The sequence below is a fragment of the Copadichromis virginalis genome, linkage group LG18 (genome assembly GCF_057382275.1).
Source record: "Copadichromis virginalis isolate Kocher_CV1m ecotype Utaka linkage group LG18, C_Virginalis_male_GT1.1, whole genome shotgun sequence".
NCBI classification, from domain to species: domain Eukaryota; kingdom Metazoa; phylum Chordata; class Actinopteri; order Cichliformes; family Cichlidae; genus Copadichromis; species Copadichromis virginalis.
The window spans coordinates 21,376,056-21,397,528 of NC_140635.1; the positions used below are offsets into that span (position 1 = coordinate 21,376,056).

The following is a 21,473-nucleotide window of genomic DNA, read 5'->3' on the forward strand; positions in this document are numbered from 1 at the left end:
TTGGAATATGAATGTGTGTGAATGTTAGATAGAAAGGTTCAGCATAGAAAAAAGTGCTTGTGTGAATGAGTAGTAAAAAAAGGCAAGGTCTATGCAGTGCTTTGAGTGCTCAGGTAGAGTAGAAAGGTCAGACAGGCCTAGAGACCTGCTGGTGATCCCCTGGCAACGTAGGAAAAAATGTGCGTTCCACATCCAGTTGGAGAATATAAGATACAAACATGTCTGCAAAAACTCGTCATTTATTCTCTGAGCTGTGGGGAAACTTGAAAAAGTGCGACACAAAATCAAAATTGAGAACATTTGCCTTCCCATGCAAACTAGTAACAACCGGGGTAACCTGTTAGCAATGTCAAGGGGATTTTCGATGCAGCACCACATACCTCTTTGAGATCAGTTTCACATTAGCTACTACCAGCAACCTCCAGGAACCACTCACAACCTGTCAGGGACCAGTGGTTCTCCAAAGCATGTTCATTCATCTGATCACAAAATCCCTGAATTGTACACTTAAGTTGCAATGTTTTTTTATTTAGTCAGTTCACTTGCACCTTGTACTAAACCACAAAACCTTCTAATTTCCTGCTTTTAGGGTCACCTCTGATGATGTCATGAGAGACAAGGACATCTACTCCCATTGTGGTCCATAATCGGTTCATTTTATCTGCATGCAAATCATGTCAGTGGAGACCTGGAGTAGGCTGGCCTAATTATGCCAAACACATTACTCACCAGGAGCGATGACGCCTAGGAATGATAAAATTTTTAAAAAAAAGGGACAAAAGTGAGAAAGGGAGAGAGGAATGTGCGAGGAAGGATGGTCTTGAGGAATGCAGTGGAAAGTAAATTAAGGGAATAAAAGAGAACAAAATGATAATGAGGATAAGCAATGGTATGGACTTTTGGTGGAAACAACCAAGGGAGAGAGAGAAAAAAAAAAGTCTGAAAAAGAGAACCAGCTGGATAAGGAAGAAACAGCTTTGGGTAAATGGTGCATAATGCCAGCCAGGGAAAATAGGAGGGGAGACAGAGAGAAAGTGGAGTAAATGCTTTTGCAGAGGGCCTGCTGATAAACGACGTGCATTATGTGATGTGTCGGCTTGTTTAATATAAGAGGCTTTTTAACGGCATCTAAATTCTGACTAAGGGGCTCGCAGTGTTCCTGGAGCACAATGTGTGTGATAAGTGTTGTTATTGATGGAGAGCCAGTCTGATTCATAAACAGTCTAATGGCTCCCAGACTATCATTTGTGCATTCACTGCGCCCAAGTCAGCAGTTGTTTGTTTATGCATGTTTTATTTATTTATTTATTTATTATTATTGGTAGTAGTATACGTAGGAGAAGGGAAGTAAAAGCACCAGAGTGCATCACTCAGGTGTGTCTTGCTGGTTATTTGGATATTTTTTAGCTAGCAGTCTATCACAGAGCCATATATCTGTTTTTCATTTAGATTCATTTAGTGGAAATTAGGCTATCGGCCAAGGGAAACACATTTTTAGTCTTTTTTTCCTCTATAATTTGAAAATAATGTTATCATTTAGAAACACTGTCAGTTGGAGGTCAGGATAGAAGAAAAACCTGGAGCAACTGTATCATTGCACCAGTGTTTAATACCCCAGGAAACTATCTGAATGCTCAGCCATCAACCAACAAAAATTAAAAGCATGACCAATCAATTTATATTTTAATGTAGAGGGCATCAGCAGTAGAAACAGACACAAATATTCCAGTATTAAAATATGTGTTCAGCGATAGCAGATGTACTGAATGTCCTCTGCTTTCTCATTTTATTTTTTTTATTCTATCTCTGCCACCTGATTTCCTCCCTCCTTCTCTCTTGGCATATGCTTCATGGTTTGCTCCCCGTCTCTCTCTTCTCTGCCAAAGAACCATCAGCTAATGTGATTTTTCAGCACTTGTCAAACGGACAAACAGAATCAAGGCTGTCAAATAAGAGCGAAATATACAATTGCTGCCTTGGCAGCACCGTTTTCTTCTTTTATTACCTTTTCATTCCTTCACTGATCTGTCCGATCGGCCCCTGTCAGTACGTGGTGCTCTGCCAAAACACAGCTCATCCTTCACATCCTTGTGTTTGCTATTTACGACCATACACTAGCTATATGGGGGTGAGTGGATGAGCTGCTGTAAGTACAGTATGCACAAATTAAAGTAGATGAGAATTGGAATTCACTTCTACTTTAATTATTTTGCCATTTTGTTTCGATTATAATGTTATTCTGTTGTAAACAATTCTGGGATTGGAAGTATTTGCAGTGTTCAAGCGTGGTCACAAGGGCTTTGAAACATTTTCTGCACATGCCAGGAACTGTTACCTTCCAATTAGAGGAAACAAACGCTTAAGTTTTACTGGAGACTAGAGAGAGAGGAGGTGATAATAGGCACACTGCAAAAGAATTTGCACTTTTAAAATGAACCTATTTGTAATTTTGTTTTTGTTTGTTTTTATTTTGCTTTTTTCATTCAGTGATATGGTTTCCATGAGATCCAATTTTATTAGACTGTGGTAAATGTTCCCAGGCCCATTAAGCCCATCGTATGAGTGACATAATACTCAGTCAGTTAATACCCTGATGTGAGAAAACCATTTGAGATCAGTCCAAGCTCTAAGAAAGAGTGATTGGCAGCTGGGGTAACATCACTGGTACCTTTCTCTGAATCTTCTGTCAGTGACACAACTTGAGTAGTAGGGAGAGGATTAAAGCCAGACAGACGGTCACGTGAAGAGGGCACATGGAAGGTGAGGCTGTTTGTCTGGTTTAAAGGACTGTATTAAAGCATGAAAGAATACAGGGGGCTGTAGAATAACTGAGCGCAGACATACAAGGTGTTAAAGCGCGTGTGTGTGCGTGCGTGTATGTAATTTAAGGAGGTTACAAAGCATCCAAATAAGAGAAAGTAGGAATAGACTTAAAATAAGCTTCTGACATGTCAAGGTGGCCTAGATGTGAAGCTCAGAGTGATTACAAATGAAATCATTAACTTCCCACTCAGCGCAGGAAGAAAGTCATTAAGACACACATGCTTCGCTTAGCTCACGCGTGCGTGTTAGACAGTTAGAGAGATGAAAGAATGAAAGCAAGAATGTGACGGGTGTAGAGTGTCGCTTTGGTGATGTTAGCGATTTTCTTGATCTGCTGTCACATTAAAGAAAGTTATAGCTGTTAATTATGAAGAAATGCATTAAGTGTGCTTGGTGTTTGCAGCAGACACAATATTATCATGACATCAAATCGCGAAACGCCACAATCAGTAGTAAGTGTGAGCTTCATATTTGAGGTTTTTGAGCTGTAATATGGTTGTTGTTAAACTTGATGTGCACCACGTGGTGTATTTGTGGCTAGACCCACTCTGTTGGCCATGAAGTGTTATGTATTGCTCATAGTTATGTACACAGACGGTTTCCTGAGGCTGAGAAACTCCTTTTCGTGTATGTATTGACCTGTCAATCAAATTAGAGTTTGAGTTTATATACCAGGTTGGCTTTTTAGGTTCCCAGCAGATAAATGTTTATTTCTTGCCCGATAAATGTGTAAGTCTTGACAGCAACAGTTATTTTTTAAATAGAATAGGATATTTCTTCTGACTGGCTGCCTCTTGCAAATAGGGCTGCTGTGTTCTCACAGACAGAGCTGTGTGCCTGAGAAGACTGCATTAACGATATCATACACATCGTACGCCAAACACTGTCAGAAACTTGGTGTTTAAAGCGGTCTGAAGGCTGAGCTTCTGGCTTATAGGGATTACTTGTAAATTTGCTGACCTCATTATTTGAATCTTTCTCCATTTTTAACATGAGCATTCGCCATATATGTATAGCTTTACTGTAAACACATGTAATAGCGTGCAGCTGTTTCTGCTGTTATTCGTCCCGTCTGTCCCCTCCACACCCGGTGTGCTGGGATATAGGCAATTAAGCATCCTTTCCCATCAATCTTTCCCCCAGAGAGCAGACACCGGGGGAGAAAGTGTAGAGGTTAAGCTTTGAGGGATGGCAGAGGATTGTGGGTGAGCGTAAAAGAAAGGGTGTATATAGAGAGGGAAGTCATATGACTCCCTATGTCATGGAGATGCAAACCGATGAAGAATGAGAAAGGTCATTTTCACACACAATAGCCCAAGCGAGCGAGCGTGCACACACACATGCACAGAGGGTTTGTGTCATACTAATGATGGCTATTACTCACTTGAGTTAAAGGGCAGAGGAGAACTGTACAACACTGTACCATTTACCGAGATCTGCCCTCCACATGTGAGCACTTAAAACATGCCCCAAGCAAAAAACTGTAAACAGAAATGCAGATTGTGCATTGAATGGCGAAAACAACTTCTCCTCAGCAGCTGAACAACATCCTTTGCTATTCTGCTGAAAGCCATTTCATTTAGCCAGACTTATTTACAGTGTGGCTGACAGTACACAGCCGGAATAATTTCTAATAGAGATTAAAAGTAAATCTGCACCTGTCAGAGCAGCTTCCCTTCTGTCTGTCTGACTGCTGCTGTGTACTCTGGATTGTGTGTGTGTGTGTGTGTGTGTGTGTGTGTGTGTGTGTTCGTGCGGGGGCTGTGATCCTTCACTGTGTACATATGAATGCGCTGTCACTTGGAAGTTGCTTTCTCTGTGTGCTGATTCGATTTATATATATAAGAATGTGAGTTCTCCTATCATGCATGTAGCTCTGCTGGTATGTGGAGTCTGGTCCAGTGCTGTGTTTGCAGATAGTTTGAGTGACAGGAGGCTGGGGAACTGGGGAGCGATGTGTCATGCAGCTGCTGTGTAATAAATACTGGATATACAGCTGCTACATTTCAGAAGCATTTATCTCGCCAAGCATTACAATATAAGAAGTGATTTGCATCACAAAGATGGCATTCGATGTGTTGACATTTTCTCTGTGCTATGAAGTCTGTAGTTATAATTAGAAGCTCGCTAGCAATGTCTTCTGTAACTTGCTGAAGCAGTTTGCACCAACCTTTTCAGCCTTTAATCATCACAGTGTTTTACTCAACCCCCCATTTATCTAAAGTATTATATATTACAAAGTTTAACCTGGCCTACCATTGTTGTCATCAGGGAGTAAGCCCTCAAATTAGATAATTACTTGACTTGCTTGCTTTCTGCCAGTTTTAAGAAATCATCATCAGGGTTTGAGCATGAAGCATACTATAAATAATCTGACCTGCCATTATTCTGGGTTTGAAGCAAGGGGCAACTTCTGGAGCTTAAAAAAGAGGCCAAGGCAGATGTGGCGAAAACTGTAGTGCCTCTGGGACTAGCTGATGAGTTAGCATTAGATCCTTACATCCACGTAAGGTAATTTCTGGCTTGGAAAAAAAATGGCAGAGACTAAAAACACTAATGTTGAAGCTTCAAAACGTGCAGTCCAAAACCACATTTTACACTGTCTTTCATTTCCAGGAGGCAATTAAATGTGGCAGAGAACAAGAATGTGATAATGGTCTCTATTGCGTCAGGGAATGGCGTTTTAGAAACCAAAACAAAGTAGAAAATCAGCTTGATTTAAACAGAAAAATATCCCGGCACGTTCCCAAGATTAAACCACCACCCAAAATAGGAAAATCAAAACTGGAAAAGTATAAGCCTCAGAGTGTTTGCGAGAAGAATGAAAGACAAAAAAAGGGTTTAAAAATGAGCAAATCTCTCACACTTTTATTTCTTTTACCAGAAAGCAGCAAAGACCAGCAGCTATGGAGCAAAGTCAGCTAGGGTTTATTAATGACTGGGAAGGCAGAACAGAGATACAGTATCCAACAAGGCCAGAGCTTGGATAATGCTACACAGATGGGTCAGGATGGACTTAGCATATTAACAGGTTATGTAACACCAAGTGCTGTGATTGTCTTACTGTGCCCCGATTGGCTCTGCTCATGTGGGTGTTATAGCTTTGCTACCGTATCACTCGGAACGGTTTTTCCTACAAGGCAGGGTGTGTTTGTATTTTCTTTAAATATGCAAGACAGTGTGGGAGATGGATGTTTGTGAGTGCTGTGATGTTGCTTTTTTTGTTTTGTTTTTTAAATAACTGCATCAGGGGACTAAGCTAACCCCAGGAAAGGGGTCCCATGTGGGGGCTGCAGCATCCCCCTTTTTTGCAGTGCCTCTCGACTGTGGGTGGTTGTTGCCAAAGATAAGACACCTATAATGCAAAATAAATACTGCTGCAGACTACAGTCTCCATCTCCCTAGCACACAGACACTTACCATATCCACAAGGATGTACACACACTCAAATTCACTAAGGTGCCAACCCTATTTGTAACTAAAGTCAACAAAGAAATGCAAATGTTGGCTGGAATGGATGGATGGTTAAGGTACACTGTTGTCGTGTTGAACTTTTTGTTGTCATAATCTTGCAGAAACAGGGCTGAATTTCTGAGTTCATACATAAAATGGATGTAAACTTGTTTATGCCACTGGCCACAGAAAATGTGGGATTTATGAAAGCAAACTGAAAATGTGTACACCTCTCAACACAAGCCCAAGGATAGCAATGAGCTACCCGTTACACCTGTCTCATCTGATACTCTTGTTTACTCCTGTATATTGCTATCTAAAAGCTTTACGTTAAATCAATCTTAAGCTTAACATTATGTACGTCTATACTACTACGAGTTTTTGCAATGTTTTAGTCTGTAATTATTGGTGAAGCTGTATTAGATTGTATTGTGAAACAATACAACATTAGTGTTGGATATGAATTTGTATGATTTTCTCCAAGTGTGACATCCTGCCTAGTTGACTCTTTCTGTTTATCTGCTTGTGCGCTTGAATGTGTGCATGTGCCCATTAACCATATCTGTAAATCCTCACTTGGAGCAGTATATAACCAAACCCCCAAGCACTGTCAGTTCCCTGACATGCCCTAGAGAGGCATTCTCGCATACTTTAACTTAAGGTTCATTGACAGTGTGAGGCTGTTGGCATGCAGCACAAAGCATTTAAAAAATAAGTGGAATTTTGTGTTGGAATAAGTGACTTTTTTTGCAAAAGAGTACTGTATTGACGCATCTTGTATTGATGGCTCTGACTTATTTTGAAACGGTGACATTAAGGTCTTCATGGAGCAGCACATTGCAAAGTAATAAAACACGAGAATACAAATATTTCACATTATAACAGCTGTTTAAATTTTTGTTGTTTTCAGGTCACTTTCTAGATTTGCTGAACCGCTCTGAATTGAACCTACAAGAGACTTTCACTTCAACTTGGGGCTCTCTATACAACAAGAATTCGGATGTTTTCTCCGAGTTATACACAGAATTGAAGAAGTACTACCGAGGAGCCAACATCAACCTGGAAGAAACACTTAATGACTTCTGGATCAGGCTCCTGGAGAAGCTCTTTTTCCAGGCAAACGGGCAATATGTCATAGGTACATTTAGTTCACTTGTTGGACGCACATAACAGCTAAAAGCTTTTCGCTGGCTCTCTGCTACAGTAAAAAAACAAAAAAAATAACTTATTTTATTTGGCTTGGGATTATTTCATGTTCTGTTAACCATATTGGAAACTGGTCGATGCATGGTTTATTACAGTAATACCATGAACCTGGCACACTGCAGCAGCTAGCAGCTCTAGTTTCTTGAGAATTTGCTTTCAACTATGATTACCCACATCTTTTGTTCACCTGATGACCTGCTTGCTGTCAGAGCTGTTGAATCAAGAAATCACTTAAGTACAACGTGTCTAACAAAGTGAAGCAGGCTAAAATATATCAAAAGCAACACATGTAACACATCAGGTCTAAAGAAACTGCTAAAAGGTCCGATGCATGTGTAAGATTTTTTTTGAGTAAAAAATAAAATAAATGATTTATTATTTACTTTTAAATAATTTTAGCTTCAGCCTTCAGGGGTTAACCCAAAACCTTGAGAAGTGGTGAGATTTTCTACTTGAAGATTTCGTTTGATGTGTTTGCTGATTACAGGTGAGGACTACCTGGAGTGTGTGTCTAAGCAGATAGACACACTGCGGCCTTTTGGAGACACACCCCGTCAAATGAAGATGAAAGTCACGCGCACGCTTGTGGCTGCACGTTCGTTTGTTCAGGGCCTGGTGACTGCGGGCGAAGCCGTACGCAGAGTATCCCAGGTAAAACTATTTCTTCTCATCTTGCATGATCCTTTAGACTGAGCAGCAGCTCTGTTTTCCTGCCCTCACCTCTGCAGTTCCAGGCCCAATGCATAATTTAAACAGCGAAATCTAGTTTTGTACATAATAACGGGCATCTTAATAAAAATGTACCGACAGCTCTGGTGGAGCTCAGGATTCATCCAGAGAAGCTGAGCTGTCAGCTGTGTGGAAGAACTCGGGGCATCTTCTTTGTCAGAGGCCTGGCTGATATAATGTTAATGAAGTTAAAACCGCTGCCCCTTGTGTGGAAACATGAACATCACGACAGATTTTCAGAAGCATTTATTATTTCTGTGCGGTACAGCGCTGTAGGTATTGATGTAAGGCAAAAAAAATGCTGCTGGCAACAAACAAACATCAGCAGCTCTACTAATGTTTCTGCAAAATAACGAGTAGCATTCAGTGACACCCGAACAACATTACTGCGAGATCCAGAAATTAATCGAGCATATTTCAGATCTGCCTGAGTCACATTCACTGTATAATGACAGAGTTATGTAATTGAAAAAAAAAAAAGGGGGGGGGGGAGTGTGTGTGTGAGTAAATAAACAGAAGAAAAATTAAAAATACTTTTCCACAGGGTTCAGTTTTGATTCTTTTCCCCTCAGATCAGCGTTAGCAGAAGCAAGACACTCTGCGAAGCATGGCCTCGGGCTCAGCTTGCCCCTGCAACTACAGTTAATTCCCTCTCCACGCTGAAAAATGTCTCCCTAGGCTGTGAGGCAGGTTAATTTCCCCCAAGAGAAATGATCCCCTCTTTGTAAAAGGCAAGAGTAAGGTTAAGATGAGAGCGAGACTGAGAAATAATTTCAGGGAGGTGGCCGGTATTGATGCCCCTGTGAAAAATATCTGCTGTCAGACAGTGGGCAAGCAGAGTGGAGAGAGATGAGGTTCAGTGAAAAATGCTTTGAGGAAACAGATCCTGTAAAAAAGTATGAATATTACAGGTATTTCTTTGATAACTTTGTGCTGTGAATGACCACGAAAGGGTAAAGGGCGAGAACTACTGTGCTCTTTCCTGTCACTTTAATGTATGTGATTAGTTTGTGGGCGTTGTCAGACGTACAAAGACCCGGGGTTCTTGAACTAACGTACCACATGCAGAAAAACAATTTGACCTTTTTGCAAGTAGGTGGAGGAGTAAACAACAGAATACATGTGGGGAATGTTGCAATTCCTATTCATGATCCATCAATGCTATTTTAATGAGCATCTTTTTTAGACAAACATATTCATATACAGACTGAACCCCAGCGTTGAAAGGTACTAAAAATGTGCACACACATTTCTCCCGGAGTTACTACGCCTTTTTTAAGGCATGATCCTCGACCACTTTGCCAGTGCTGAAGAGTAGTGAGTGATGAGTTCACTGAACAAGGGTGGCTCGGGGAAAACGAGTAAATAATTAGCGCAGCTTTTAACAAAATTACAGAATGTCATTTCAGCGCTAATGCCAGGGTATTGGAGCTGCTGCGTTCTGAATGAGGTCATGGAGTGCCTTCTGTCCTATTTAGAGTAGAGCACTCTGTAGTGCAAGAATAGTCACGATGGGCACACTTGGTCAGTCTGGTTTTAAAAGAGAATTTTTGGCGTGTTTCAAAAAACACGCAAGGCCAAGTTTCTTCCGAGTCAAGGCCTCTCTGATAGGATTTGACTGGACGAGGTGCAGACATCAGCCAACTGTTCAACTTCACATGTATAATTTGTGCGTTTGTCTGTGTCGCTGTCCTCCCAGCACACAGTCACAGTTGTGCTGTACTTATGCAGATTGGTACAGCACTGCGCTTGATAGGAATAAATTAAAACAGTGAGAAAAATGTGTGTGTGTGTGTGGGGGGGGGGCAGATATAGGAAAGCTTTGACAAAATCCAGCTTCCTCTCGTATCCTTATCTTCCTACTCTCTCATTTTTTTTTGTGTGTGTGTGTGTTGTCTTTAAATTCTGCAGCTCTTCTCCTTGTAAATTGTGAATAGTAGTTTCTGTTTGTTTCCCACAACCACACCCTGCTGTGTTCTCTGTCTGTGGCTGTATCTTGTATGTAAATTAATTTCAGCTTTCCCCTCCATTCCAATGAAATTCTATTAGCAGTAGATTAATGCATGTGCGTTAATGAGGCAGCCTCTCTTTTTAGAAAAAAAAAATGTGCACTGAAACTTGCAAAGAGGTCAGTAACTGAAGGTGTTTACTGTAGGCTGCTGGAGGAGGTATTAAGGCAGGATAAGACAAAATTCCCTCTGTGTATGTGTGTGCCTCCAATCCTTGTAGTCCTCCACAGAAGTTTGTTTTCATAAGAAAGATGAAATGAATTCCCGATAAGCCTTAGCTGTGGTGGCAGGTGATGAAAGAGTATCCTTAAAGGATGCTGTGAATAGAGTAAAGCAGAGAGAGAGAGAGAGTGATAATTTTAGAGATGTTTTTATAAGACAGAAAAAAAGGTGTCAGCAGGAAGGTCTGTCTGGCTTTCTGGTTGAGTATTAATTCCTCCCTTGCTTCGCTTTGGGCTGCACCAGTTGTTACGTGTGTCCTTAACTTTTTTTTGCAGACTGTTTTATTCCCTTGGGTAAGGGGAGAGTAGGAAGTAGGCCACGCGAATTGCTCACTCTGGAGGCAAGGAGTCGGGATCAGCTTGTTCTGTAACACAAGGGAGGAGAGGCTGTCCATATATCCTTACTAATTACAGAGGAGAGACAAACAGAAAGAAAGACGGTGTGTCTTCATGGACATTTGCTGTGGGCAATGTACAAACAGGTATGGGAAGCATGCAGTGAGGGTGAAGCGAGGACGACTTAGAGTATGAAAGAGACATTGAGGATCCGCATGTGCGAAAAATATCAAGGAATATATGTCGAACTTTATCAAACCGAGATGGGTTTCTGCACTCCAGTAGGAATAAGATATGGGTTGTATTACTACTTATAATTTGAAAGCTTTTACTTTCCTAAAGCCAGGTGTGCCACAGTTTCCAGGCTGCCAGCCTTGGGAAGTTGTCAACATTAACCTCTAACAAGCAACACAGCAGAACTGCACATTTCACGTCTCTTGTGCAGTGCCAGTGATTCCCAGTATTGACACTGCATGGATGATGTAGGAAACACTTGATTAATCTCTTTTCAGGAGGATTTCATTAACATCTCCCAGTTTTTGTTTTTTTGTTGTTGTTTTTTAAATTCCCCTCAGTTAATCTAATAGCGTTTTAACATCTGTATCTCTCATTTTCAGTTATTCTCCCCAGTCCTCGCTGCACACTCCATTCTTCTCTTTCACCAAAAAAAGCAATTTTCTGACTCATCCCTGGTTAACAAGAAGTAGAGTACGGATGGGAGGAAGGGAATAAAGGAGGGCAGGGACGAGGATCTGACTCATGTCTCAAATGACTTGAGATCAGGCCTGGGAACACGGTTATTCTTTTTCTGTGTCACTTCTTTGCTGTCCGTGTGTAACTGAGACCAATTACCAAATTCTATCGATCCCTTTTTACACACAAGTGTTAACTAATTTACAGTGCTTGTTTTATTTTTAATGTGGTTTAAGATTTTATGTAGAGTTGATAAAGTGTCAAAATAAAGTTTTGCAAGTCAAATCTTTGATTAAATTTCAATGATCTTTCTTGATATTATCATTAAAGTAGCTACTGACTACTTATAGTACTAAAATACACACCCATAAATGTTGCTCGGAAGCTGTTTTTAGGAAACAGTGCTATGGACTTCAGAAATCAGTGCTAGCATGAATAAGAACAGTTTCGTTTCCCCTGATATCAACAAGCATCTGTAGAAAAATATCTGAATTATTTTCACACATGAACCCTATTGTTGTCCTATTTTCACTGTATATTTGTTAAAAGCTGGTTTTAACTATGACTTTGCTGTTGGAACTGCAGTTTCCTGGAAAAGCATTAGGCTGGCCCAGATGTCGGCTTAGAGAAGCTTTGTATGCGTAGCTGGACTCGTTCTGTTGCTCTCTCTCTCTCTCTCTCTCTCTCTCTTTCTCACACACAGACACACACCCAACACTTCCTTAGGTTTTGTATGCATAGCTGTACTCTCTTGTGAACAGAGCTTACTGGTATTAACCCAGTTTCACTTTTCACGCACGAAGGCCTTTTCCTGGGGGAACAGCCTTGTGGGATAGAGGGAAGAGTGCAAGAGACAGGAAGGATAGAGTGAGAGACTGAAAATACTTGTATGAATGTCAGGACCTTTTCATCGCATTTGAAACAAAAAGCTAATTCTTGCTAACTAGTTTCCAAGGAAACTGTGATGAAAGAGATCCTGGTGCAAACTAAAAAAAAAAAAGGTCATCATGGGAGGTGACCTCCTACTGCTGCCACTGTCATTGTGTAGCTAAAACAAAATGTACATTTTCACATCTTATTAAAACAGATCATTTTCCATATTCATGTCTTCTGTACAAAAGCAGTTTAACAGTTTAAATAGTCAAACGTGCAAAGTTTTGTCTCTCATGTAAGCTTAACCAAACAGTATTTGACTTGATTTTTTTCTTTTATCAAAGTGGTGCATGTTTATTTATATCTCTGTCTTACCCAGGTGCCAATGAGCCAGGAGTGCATGCGAGCCATAATGAAGATGACTTACTGTCCCCACTGCCGTGGGATGCCGTCTGCTAGACCTTGTCTGAACTACTGCACCAACGTCATGAAGGGCTGTCTGGCCAACCAGGCTGACCTCGACACAGAGTGGAGGCACCTAGCAGGTGGGGCGCACATACACTCCCTCATATGAATCCAGTTTAACCATATGCCCAGCTCAAACGTTCAACCCACACCTGATTCTAATAAAGGGGAGTCACGCTATCAACACACTGAGGCCCTACATATGAAACACTTCGCACTTTCTTCACACTAACTGTGCCTCATGGCTCTTTAGATACAATGATCCAGGTGGCTGACCGTTTAGATGACCCTGCTGGTGTGGAAAGTGTGATCCTCTCCCTTCCCAGTTACATATCAGAAGCTATGAATACCATGATGGAGAATATAGCCAGCATCAACAGCAAGGTCAGAACACACACTGGTACACGCATACAGGTCGAAACGATGTGATCAGCATTTACTGTGCACCTCAAAAAAGACATCAAACGATACTGTGAGCTGAGCCACAGTCTTAAAACCATCATCGACAACTGAAATGAACACTTAAGCTAACTTTCAGGTGGTCCTACTTGTTTCTAGTTTCTGCTAACAATGTAATTACTAATTTGGAAAACTTTTGGAAACATAGATGTGAATTGAAGCATTGTTTGCTTTTTTTATATGGGTGAAAGTCAGTGAAGAAACACTGGTAGCTGACGTTTGGCTTTTTAAAGATCCTTAGCACTTGGTAATGCCGTAAAAATAGTAGTTAGCAATCAAAAGAATCTGAAATCTCTTAAAAAAACACAAACTAATAGAAATTGGTTCCCTCCAAAAGAACATTTGGACTTGAGTTCACATGCTGGGTCACTATGTGACTTCATTGCCCTGCTTTGTATATGCAGTTAACACATTTCCTCCCACTACATTAATGCTGTTATCATGCTCCAGATATTTGATTTCAAATGAAGGCATGTGAGTCATGACAGAGCCTTCAGGCCAAGCAATTACTTAACTTTTTAATGGTGCTTGGGTAACAGTTTATATGAGCCTTAAAAACAACTGGCAGCACTGAAAAACTGACTGATTAGTTTGGTAAAGGTGGGAAACGGCGTGGACGTTGAGAGGAAAGACAAAGCTTCCTCTGTGCTGGTTAGCTGTTTAAGAGGCTGGCTCCCTTGAGGTTAGCAGTGGACTGGCGGTCTGCCGCTGACCTGGTCCTGTATGTAATCACACACAGCTTCAGCCTCTGATCTTCATGTAATATGGCGCGCAGAGTTATAGTGTTGGATAGATTATTTCCTATCATACATAATCGACTGATGTCAAAAGCCATATGTTGTGTTACAAGCTTTCCTGACGAATTATGCCAAATGCAGATATTACACTGCGTAGCCTATATGGAAATATATGCCACTGCTCTGTAACTGAGTCAAAGCCAAACTGTTAAGCTGCTTACTCAAACCCTGAAACAAGGAGTTTATCAATTAATTTTTGATGTTGTGTGAGTCATAATAAAATTAATAGCAGCTCAAGATAGGATTTTCTTTTTAATAGTTACAGTGTGTGTGAAGGTTCAAAGTCTTGAGGCTCCTCTAAGCAGGCCAGACTGGATGACAGATTGACTGCAGTTTTTACTGTATTCCCTGAGTAGCATTTATAAAATCCAAAGCCCCTAGGGACGAGTAATACTTTCCGAGTTGTGAATCATTCTGCTAAAGTGATGCTGTCATTGACTCACGAGGTTATGCACATAAACAAAACAAGTTATTATTCTTGGTTTATTTTTACTATTTTTATTTTTTTTAATATTAGATATAGTAAATACATACCCCCCACACACACACACACACACACACAAAAGAATAGAAACCCTCTTTTTGTTAGGACTGTTTCAGCTGTTTATTAACGGCTATGCCATTTATCTTCTCATTCAACATTTCGATTTGCCTTTTCCTCCCCAGCTTTTCCAGACATGTGGCAAACCCAAGGAAGCAGGAACCACCAGCACAGATGATGAAATCATGAAGCGAGGGACGTTTACAGTGGAGGACAGGTTGGAAGCCAGCTCTGACAAAATCGAAAAATTGGTTAGTATGTACCCAACTGAATTGGCACCTTGTTATTGCTCTCTGATGGCCTAATCTGTCCCATTCATAGTGATGTTTTTTAAAGGAAGAGTCATTGGTCATCAAGGCCAATTGAACCACTTTTGCTGTTCAATTTCACCTACGCACAGATAACTATGAAGTGATTAGACGGGAATGAATGCTTGGAAGGATAAATGTGTCAGATGACTGAACACTGCAGTTGGTTATTGAGGGACCCAGAGTGTTTCTTATTGTTGGTGTGTGACAGCATACTGTGACTTTGGGGGGGGAAAAGTATAAATGCTCATGAATGTGCTCTCAACAACTTTGCCTCAGGTGTCTGATGTAAGAATAATACTGGGGGACAATAGGCCATACTGGACTTCTCTCCCAAATCTCATCTGCAGTGACAGAGTGGCCACTGGATTAGGGTCCGAAGACAAGTGTTGGAATGGCAACAACCGTGCCAGGTAGGGAATATGAACCCATGAAGAAATTATTACTTCAACACAGAATTCCAATGTTGTGAAAAAGTTTTCCTTATTCTTTCCTGATTTCTTGTTCTTGTTTTTTTTTGCATATTTTTACACTTACATGTTTCAGATGATCAAACAAATTTTAATACTGAATAAAATTAAAAATGCTATCCAAAACTACCATTACCACATTCCCTGGAAAACTGAGTTCAATTTCACTAACCACTGTCAGACCTGCTGAATCAAGAAATTACTTATACAGAATCTGTCTGACAAAGTGAAGCAGGCTTAAAGGTCTAAACAATGATTCATCCAGGAGGTCACAGGAGAACAGCATCTAAAGACCTCACTTGCCTCAGTTAAGGTCAGAGTTCATGATTCAGCAATAAAAAAAGAGCCTGGGCGGAAATGGCAGCCATGGGAGATTCCTAAGGAGAAAACCACTGTTTACCAAAAAGAACAGAAATTCTTGTCTCACATTTACCAAAAAAGATCTTGATTTGCTGCTTCAGGACCTGGATGACGTGCCATAACTGATGGAACCATGAATTCTGCTCTCTACCAGAAAGTCCTGATGGAGAATGTTTGGCCATCAGTTCATACCCTGAAGCTCAAAGAGAATCTGATTATGATGCTTTGGCATGACCTTAAACAGGCCATTCATTCTCAAAAACCCTCCAATGTGGCTCAATTGAGATCATTTTGCAAAGGAGAGGGGGCCAAAATTTCCCCAAAGCTTCTTTCCCTTTTTTGAACAAAATCATCAGTTAAAAACTGCATTTTTATTTTCTTGGGTTATCTCTGTCTAATATTGAAAATTCTTTGATAATCTGAAACATGTAAGTGTGACAAAGATCCAAAAACACTAAGAAATCAGGGAGGGGGGTGAATACTTTCCATGGTGCTATATGCACAGTGTTGTTGTATGCCAGTCGCTCTGTGGTCCTGTTGCATTAGCTTAAAGTATGGCTTTCTTCTTGTTTTGAAACATTTTGTCACAAGAGCTAATTGCGTTACACTCATCTTGAGTCTGCTAAGCTAATGACGACATCTTTAAGGAAAGCGACTCTCCAGAATCCTGGAAAATCCAGAAAACGAATTGCTTGATTGTGCACACTTCCACCTGGTGCTGAGCACGCTGGCTGTTAACTGTTCACAGGTACCTTCCTGAGTTAATGAATGACGGCTTAGCCAGTCAGATCAACAACCCTGAAGTGGAAATTGACATCACCAAACCAGACATGACAATACGCCAACAAATAATGCAGCTGAAGATTATGACTCACCGCCTGAAGAATGCTCTAAATGGCCAGGATGTGGAATTTCAGGACACCAGTGAGTAATCTTTATCATCTCAGCCCACAAGAAACCTCAAATCAGATGACCTACTCATGATTACATTATTGTAACTTCTCTCAAATTAAAGAATAAAAAATAAAGAAACAGACACACCTCACCTGCAACTCACCCTGTCTGTTCTGCCTTCTACTCCTACTATGCTTCCTGTGTAGATTTTTTAACTCTTTTATGCTACTCACTTGGTTTAGACTGAAAATACCCATGATTGCATAAAATATCCTGTTACAACTTACATTTCCTGTACATGAGCTGCAGGTGTCTTGTGTCTTGTTTTCCCTACAACAACTACACTATGCTGAAAGCTTTTTTAGGGCATCTTTGTCCATTGACGATTAATCAAAAACATGTTTTCCAACTAAACCTGTGAAAATCAGGAATGCCTTTTTTGATTATCTGATTTCATTTTTCATACCACGTAATTTAAGTAACTCATGACAATGTTGACTCATAGCCGTATTCTCTTTGCCCCTGAACAGTCAATGCCAAATTTTTACTGGCAGTTAAACAAACACTTTATGTGCACTGTATGGTTAATAGGGTTAGTGACAGCTTTATTCCTGTTGGAAGAGTGAGCTCATGTCCGTACCCTGTGTCTATAGGTGATGACGCCAGCGGCTCAGGAAGCGGGTGCGCGGATGACATGTGTTCCCGGGATACACGCCTTGTTCTCCCCATCACTGACCGACCTGTGGCCATTCCCTACCCTCCAGAAAACGAGAGGGTGAAAGGCTCAGCCATGCAGAACCTTCCCTCCATCAGCATTTACCTGCTTACACTGCTCATTTTGCTGCTCCGGCGATAATTGACGAGGTGGAATCTGCCAACTGGGACTGAGACTGGGGCACCGGGGGTTGGGGAGAGTTGAAAAGGGGAGGGAGGAGAAGTTGGGGGTTAGTTAGCTTGCCAAAACTAAAGAAATCTAAAGAAACAACAACAATAAATCACATGGATGGACTTCCTTTTGGTGTTGGATTGGAGCAAAATGGAAATATGAGTACTCATAAACGTTTTTGTTTTTTTTGTTCTGCTCTCATCTTTTATTCTTCCTATACTATGACACCTTTAGAGCTGGTCTTTTTTTTTTTTTTTTTTTTTTTGCATCTTCTAATGTTTTGTTTTTGGTGTTTGGTTTTCTCTGAGGTTATATCTGCTCCTAAAGCGTGTGCGAGACTGTATTGCTAACAGTATGTTGGTGTTGACACCATAGGGAGAGGGAGAGTCGAGCTTTTTGCAGTGGCACCCAGATACTACGTGTCGGTATTCCACTTGTGACCGTGGGAATTGTTTATTTATGATTATATTTGTCCCAAAATGATTTAATCACATTTAGATATTTATAGGAAAAAGAAAAAAATATCTGCTGACTTTAAAAGGAGAATTATCTGGACAGCATGACCCATCAAACCTCTTAATGCATTAAGCCTCACAGTATCATTACTTGTATGCACTCGCTCACACAGTGAGGTTGAGAGCACTTAGCGTCAGCACTTTTGCCATTTCATCATGTAATCTGTAATAATAGCCGTGATCACAGTCACACTGGCACGATCGCCCGGTGTAGGAGTAACACGGTCTGTCCTCTACTCCATCCATCCACTTATTCCTACACTCCCCATCCCACCCTCCTCCCCCGGCCCCACCGAGATTGTCTCCCTCCCTCCCTCTCTCCAGAACCTGCTGGCAGTGTAGCATCAACTCAACATTCTTGTTTAAGCAAAGCACGTGCTCGGCTGGGACAGGTCTCAGATGGAAGCAGCTTTTCGCTATAGAGTGTGCTACGTGGAAAGGAGGTGTCGCGTTAAGATGACCCCTGTGACAAAGGATTGAATGAAATGATCTTGGAGTCTTGTAGCACAGCAGAAATGCACACAAAAGCAGAGGCTCCGCTGTCCTGCTGCACTTCTTTTAGTATTCCTTTTACATTCACAGGAGAGCAAAAATATAATATGCATAAAATTTTGTGGGTTCCCCGCAATGGCCCAGTGTTCCTGTGATTAGAATCATAATTTCAGTATCATCGATTTTTTTTTTTTCATGAGTGATTGCCGCAGTGATCCATATAACAGTAAAAGCCACACCGTGCACGTCTATATTTTTGATTGCTTCTTTGCCATTTTGTAGAAGGGGGAAATAAAAAATTAAAAAAAACATGCTTTTAGTTCCCAAAATTTGACAAAAGCAAGATCGTTGTGTGCTCTTACCGCTTATTTTTTCATCATCTGTCAGTATCCATGTCCGCCTTTCATTATCTGAAACATTTCTATATCGGTGCCTATTTTTTGCCAACCTCCTCTGCCCTTTTCCCCACTCATCAGTTATAATGACCTTTAAAGCGTTCCTCGTGCTTCTGCGTTGTAGCAAGGCAATATGACAATGACACAGTGCTTCATTATGTGTCAACCTTACTGGGAATGTTATGGGAACACAGTTTAAGGCTTTCTCCCCCCGCCCGATTTGATGCTTGCTAGGGAGAAAACATGTACCACAATTTAGTTCAAAGCAATGCCAGCGTTCTCATTCAGGAGTGCTGCGTGCAGGACGATGGGACGATGCCCGCGTATGTGTTTCGTTTGCGTGTGAATGCGTGTACTTGTCTTTGATTGAAAGCGCAGAAGAGGGATTGACGATAGCGCCTCTTTGAATCGACAGTAGTTCGGATGACACAGAAATGAGATGAACTAAAATGTACTGCACTAACACGGTGTGACAGAGTGCTATTAAACTGACAGTAACAGGAGCTTAATACAACTCGTTTTTCAGAAATTGCATTTTCAAAACTTTCACTGTAATAAATGATCATATGTATTGATGGAATCTTATTTCATGGAACAGCGAGACAGGATGCAGAGGAGTCAAGTGGACATGATTTTTAAAGTACGCCATTACTTCATCTGTGCATTGGGACAATCCTCTATATAATTCATGTTGTGAAAAATCATTTACAGTACATGCACTCCCTGCTGATAATACTCCGAATGCTTTAGGATAGCGTGGGGTGCTGTCAGAGTTTTAGAAGTACATCTGATATATACTTGGTTAGTTTCTGCTCTGAAAAGGGGTTGTTGTTGTTGTTGCCCTATGTGTGACATGACAGGTTATTTTAATGGTAACTTCTTTTTTGATATGCTCTATTAATGAACGATTTGTTGCTGTGTGAATATGTGTGTGCGTGTGTGTCTGTCTGTCTTTCTGTTAGTCCCTGGTTAAGAAATCTGCCTGTGACTGCCTTTGATACTTTGAGATCAGTTTTAAGATTTAAACAGAGAGATGCTATGATGCAAGATGTTGGTGGTGAGGAGAAAAACAACAACTTCAAAAGTACCGTTTAGCAAGCACGCCACATAGGTCCTCTTTTTAAGACTCTCTAGAAAAGATCTGAATATGAATGTGAAGGTGCGCATGCAGCCCTGTAATAATAAAAGGAAGTACTTCAACTGTGATGGTGACATTCCAGTTCAAAGATGATTTACAACTTTAGGCTCACATCTCCAGTTTCAATGACAGCCTCACAATGTCATTAGCTGAAATTTGCACAACCCCTCCCCATGCCCACTCCTTCTTGACCTTTTGATCTCATTAATTTGTTGTTCAAAGCCCCACGCTCCCCTCCCCTTTTATAAAAACCTGCACTTTTATGAGGCCAATAAATGGCATTGTCTGCACAAAGACATCACAAGATGGTTGATCAATATGTGAGTCGACACCTTCCAGAAACAACTATCGATTGGGGGGGTGTGTGTACGTAGATATGGCCCGGCAAGATGTCTCCTGTCTGAGTATGGTGAAACAGTGTAAACATTAAGCCCCCGAGTGTGAGAGGAAGGAGAACAGATTGTCAAGGGCACTGATCTCAAATCAGTGTGTATGCCTCAATCCTGCCTTCGTTCATCACTGTAGGTGGCAATAATGCAAAGCTGATTATCCAGCCGTTAAAAAAAAAAAAGAGAAGAAAAACGAAACAGATTTACTCCACACTGAGCTGAGACTTCGAGGCACATCTGAAGGGTGCCAGTTTATGAGGACAAAAATACTTTTATTTTTCCTGTTTTGATTTACTTTCGTTTCATTGTTATCGACAGAGAGTTTGTTCTTGTGGTGAACATGGAAGCCAGAAAGAGGTTGAAAAATATCTAAAATGTCTCATTTGCTGTTGTACCTGAAATCTTGTGTCAATTATATACATTGTAAGATTTTCAACAGTCTTGTGTCCTGTTTTTCTTTAATGGTTGGTGTGTTCCATCACAGTCATCGCTCAGCTTGAGCTAGGAAAAAAAGTGCTGGGTCTCCCAGCTGATCGAACCATCTACCTAAGTTGTCTTGTCAGAGTGCAGCGGGGCACACTGACACCTGAAAAGAGCCAATGGGCTCTGGTGATGATGTCAGAGGTGACAGCTGCTGTCTAGTGTTGCCACACAGGAAGAACTGTTCAGAGCACACTGAGTGCTTTGTCCTGTTTCTGTGTGTAGACGATAAACAACCAGCTCCCTCAGGATGATTTTAACACATACTTGAGGGTTATCCTATGAGAGTCTGTAAAGCTACCCTTTTTACAGACACCAAAGTGCTTATAATAATATACGTACAGAAGGTAACAGCTTAGTGCAGTTGTGCGGTGTCTCCATGTCTTAAGCTCATTAAGTTACAAATTATATATGTGTGAAACTGGAGAAACAGAAGAACTTGCCATCGGGTAGGAGCTGCAATATTTAAGTATTTCTAAAGCGCTATCCAGTGTACACTCCCAAGTATGTTGGGAATCATTTCACAAAATTATTAGTACCC

At 40.9% G+C, this 21,473-nt stretch overlaps 1 protein-coding gene across 2 annotated transcripts in view; it reads left to right on the forward strand.

Annotated features, from left to right (window-relative positions):
* Positions 1 to 20,890, forward strand: part of gpc1b (glypican 1b) — a 66,709-nt gene extending 45,819 nt beyond the window's left edge. For both annotated transcript variants that reach the window (XM_085439318.1, XM_085439317.1), the window contains exons 5-12: positions 7,187 to 7,414; positions 7,970 to 8,133; positions 12,723 to 12,888; positions 13,062 to 13,192; positions 14,731 to 14,856; positions 15,193 to 15,326; positions 16,492 to 16,667; positions 17,291 to 20,890. In XM_085439318.1, coding sequence (XP_085295444.1) covers positions 7,187 to 7,414; positions 7,970 to 8,133; positions 12,723 to 12,888; positions 13,062 to 13,192; positions 14,731 to 14,856; positions 15,193 to 15,326; positions 16,492 to 16,667; positions 17,291 to 17,493 — 1,328 coding nt within the window. In that variant the 3' untranslated portion in view covers positions 17,494 to 20,890. The remainder of the gene's footprint in view (positions 1 to 7,186; positions 7,415 to 7,969; positions 8,134 to 12,722; positions 12,889 to 13,061; positions 13,193 to 14,730; positions 14,857 to 15,192; positions 15,327 to 16,491; positions 16,668 to 17,290) is intronic.
* The last annotated feature ends 583 nt before the right edge of the window (positions 20,891 to 21,473 follow it).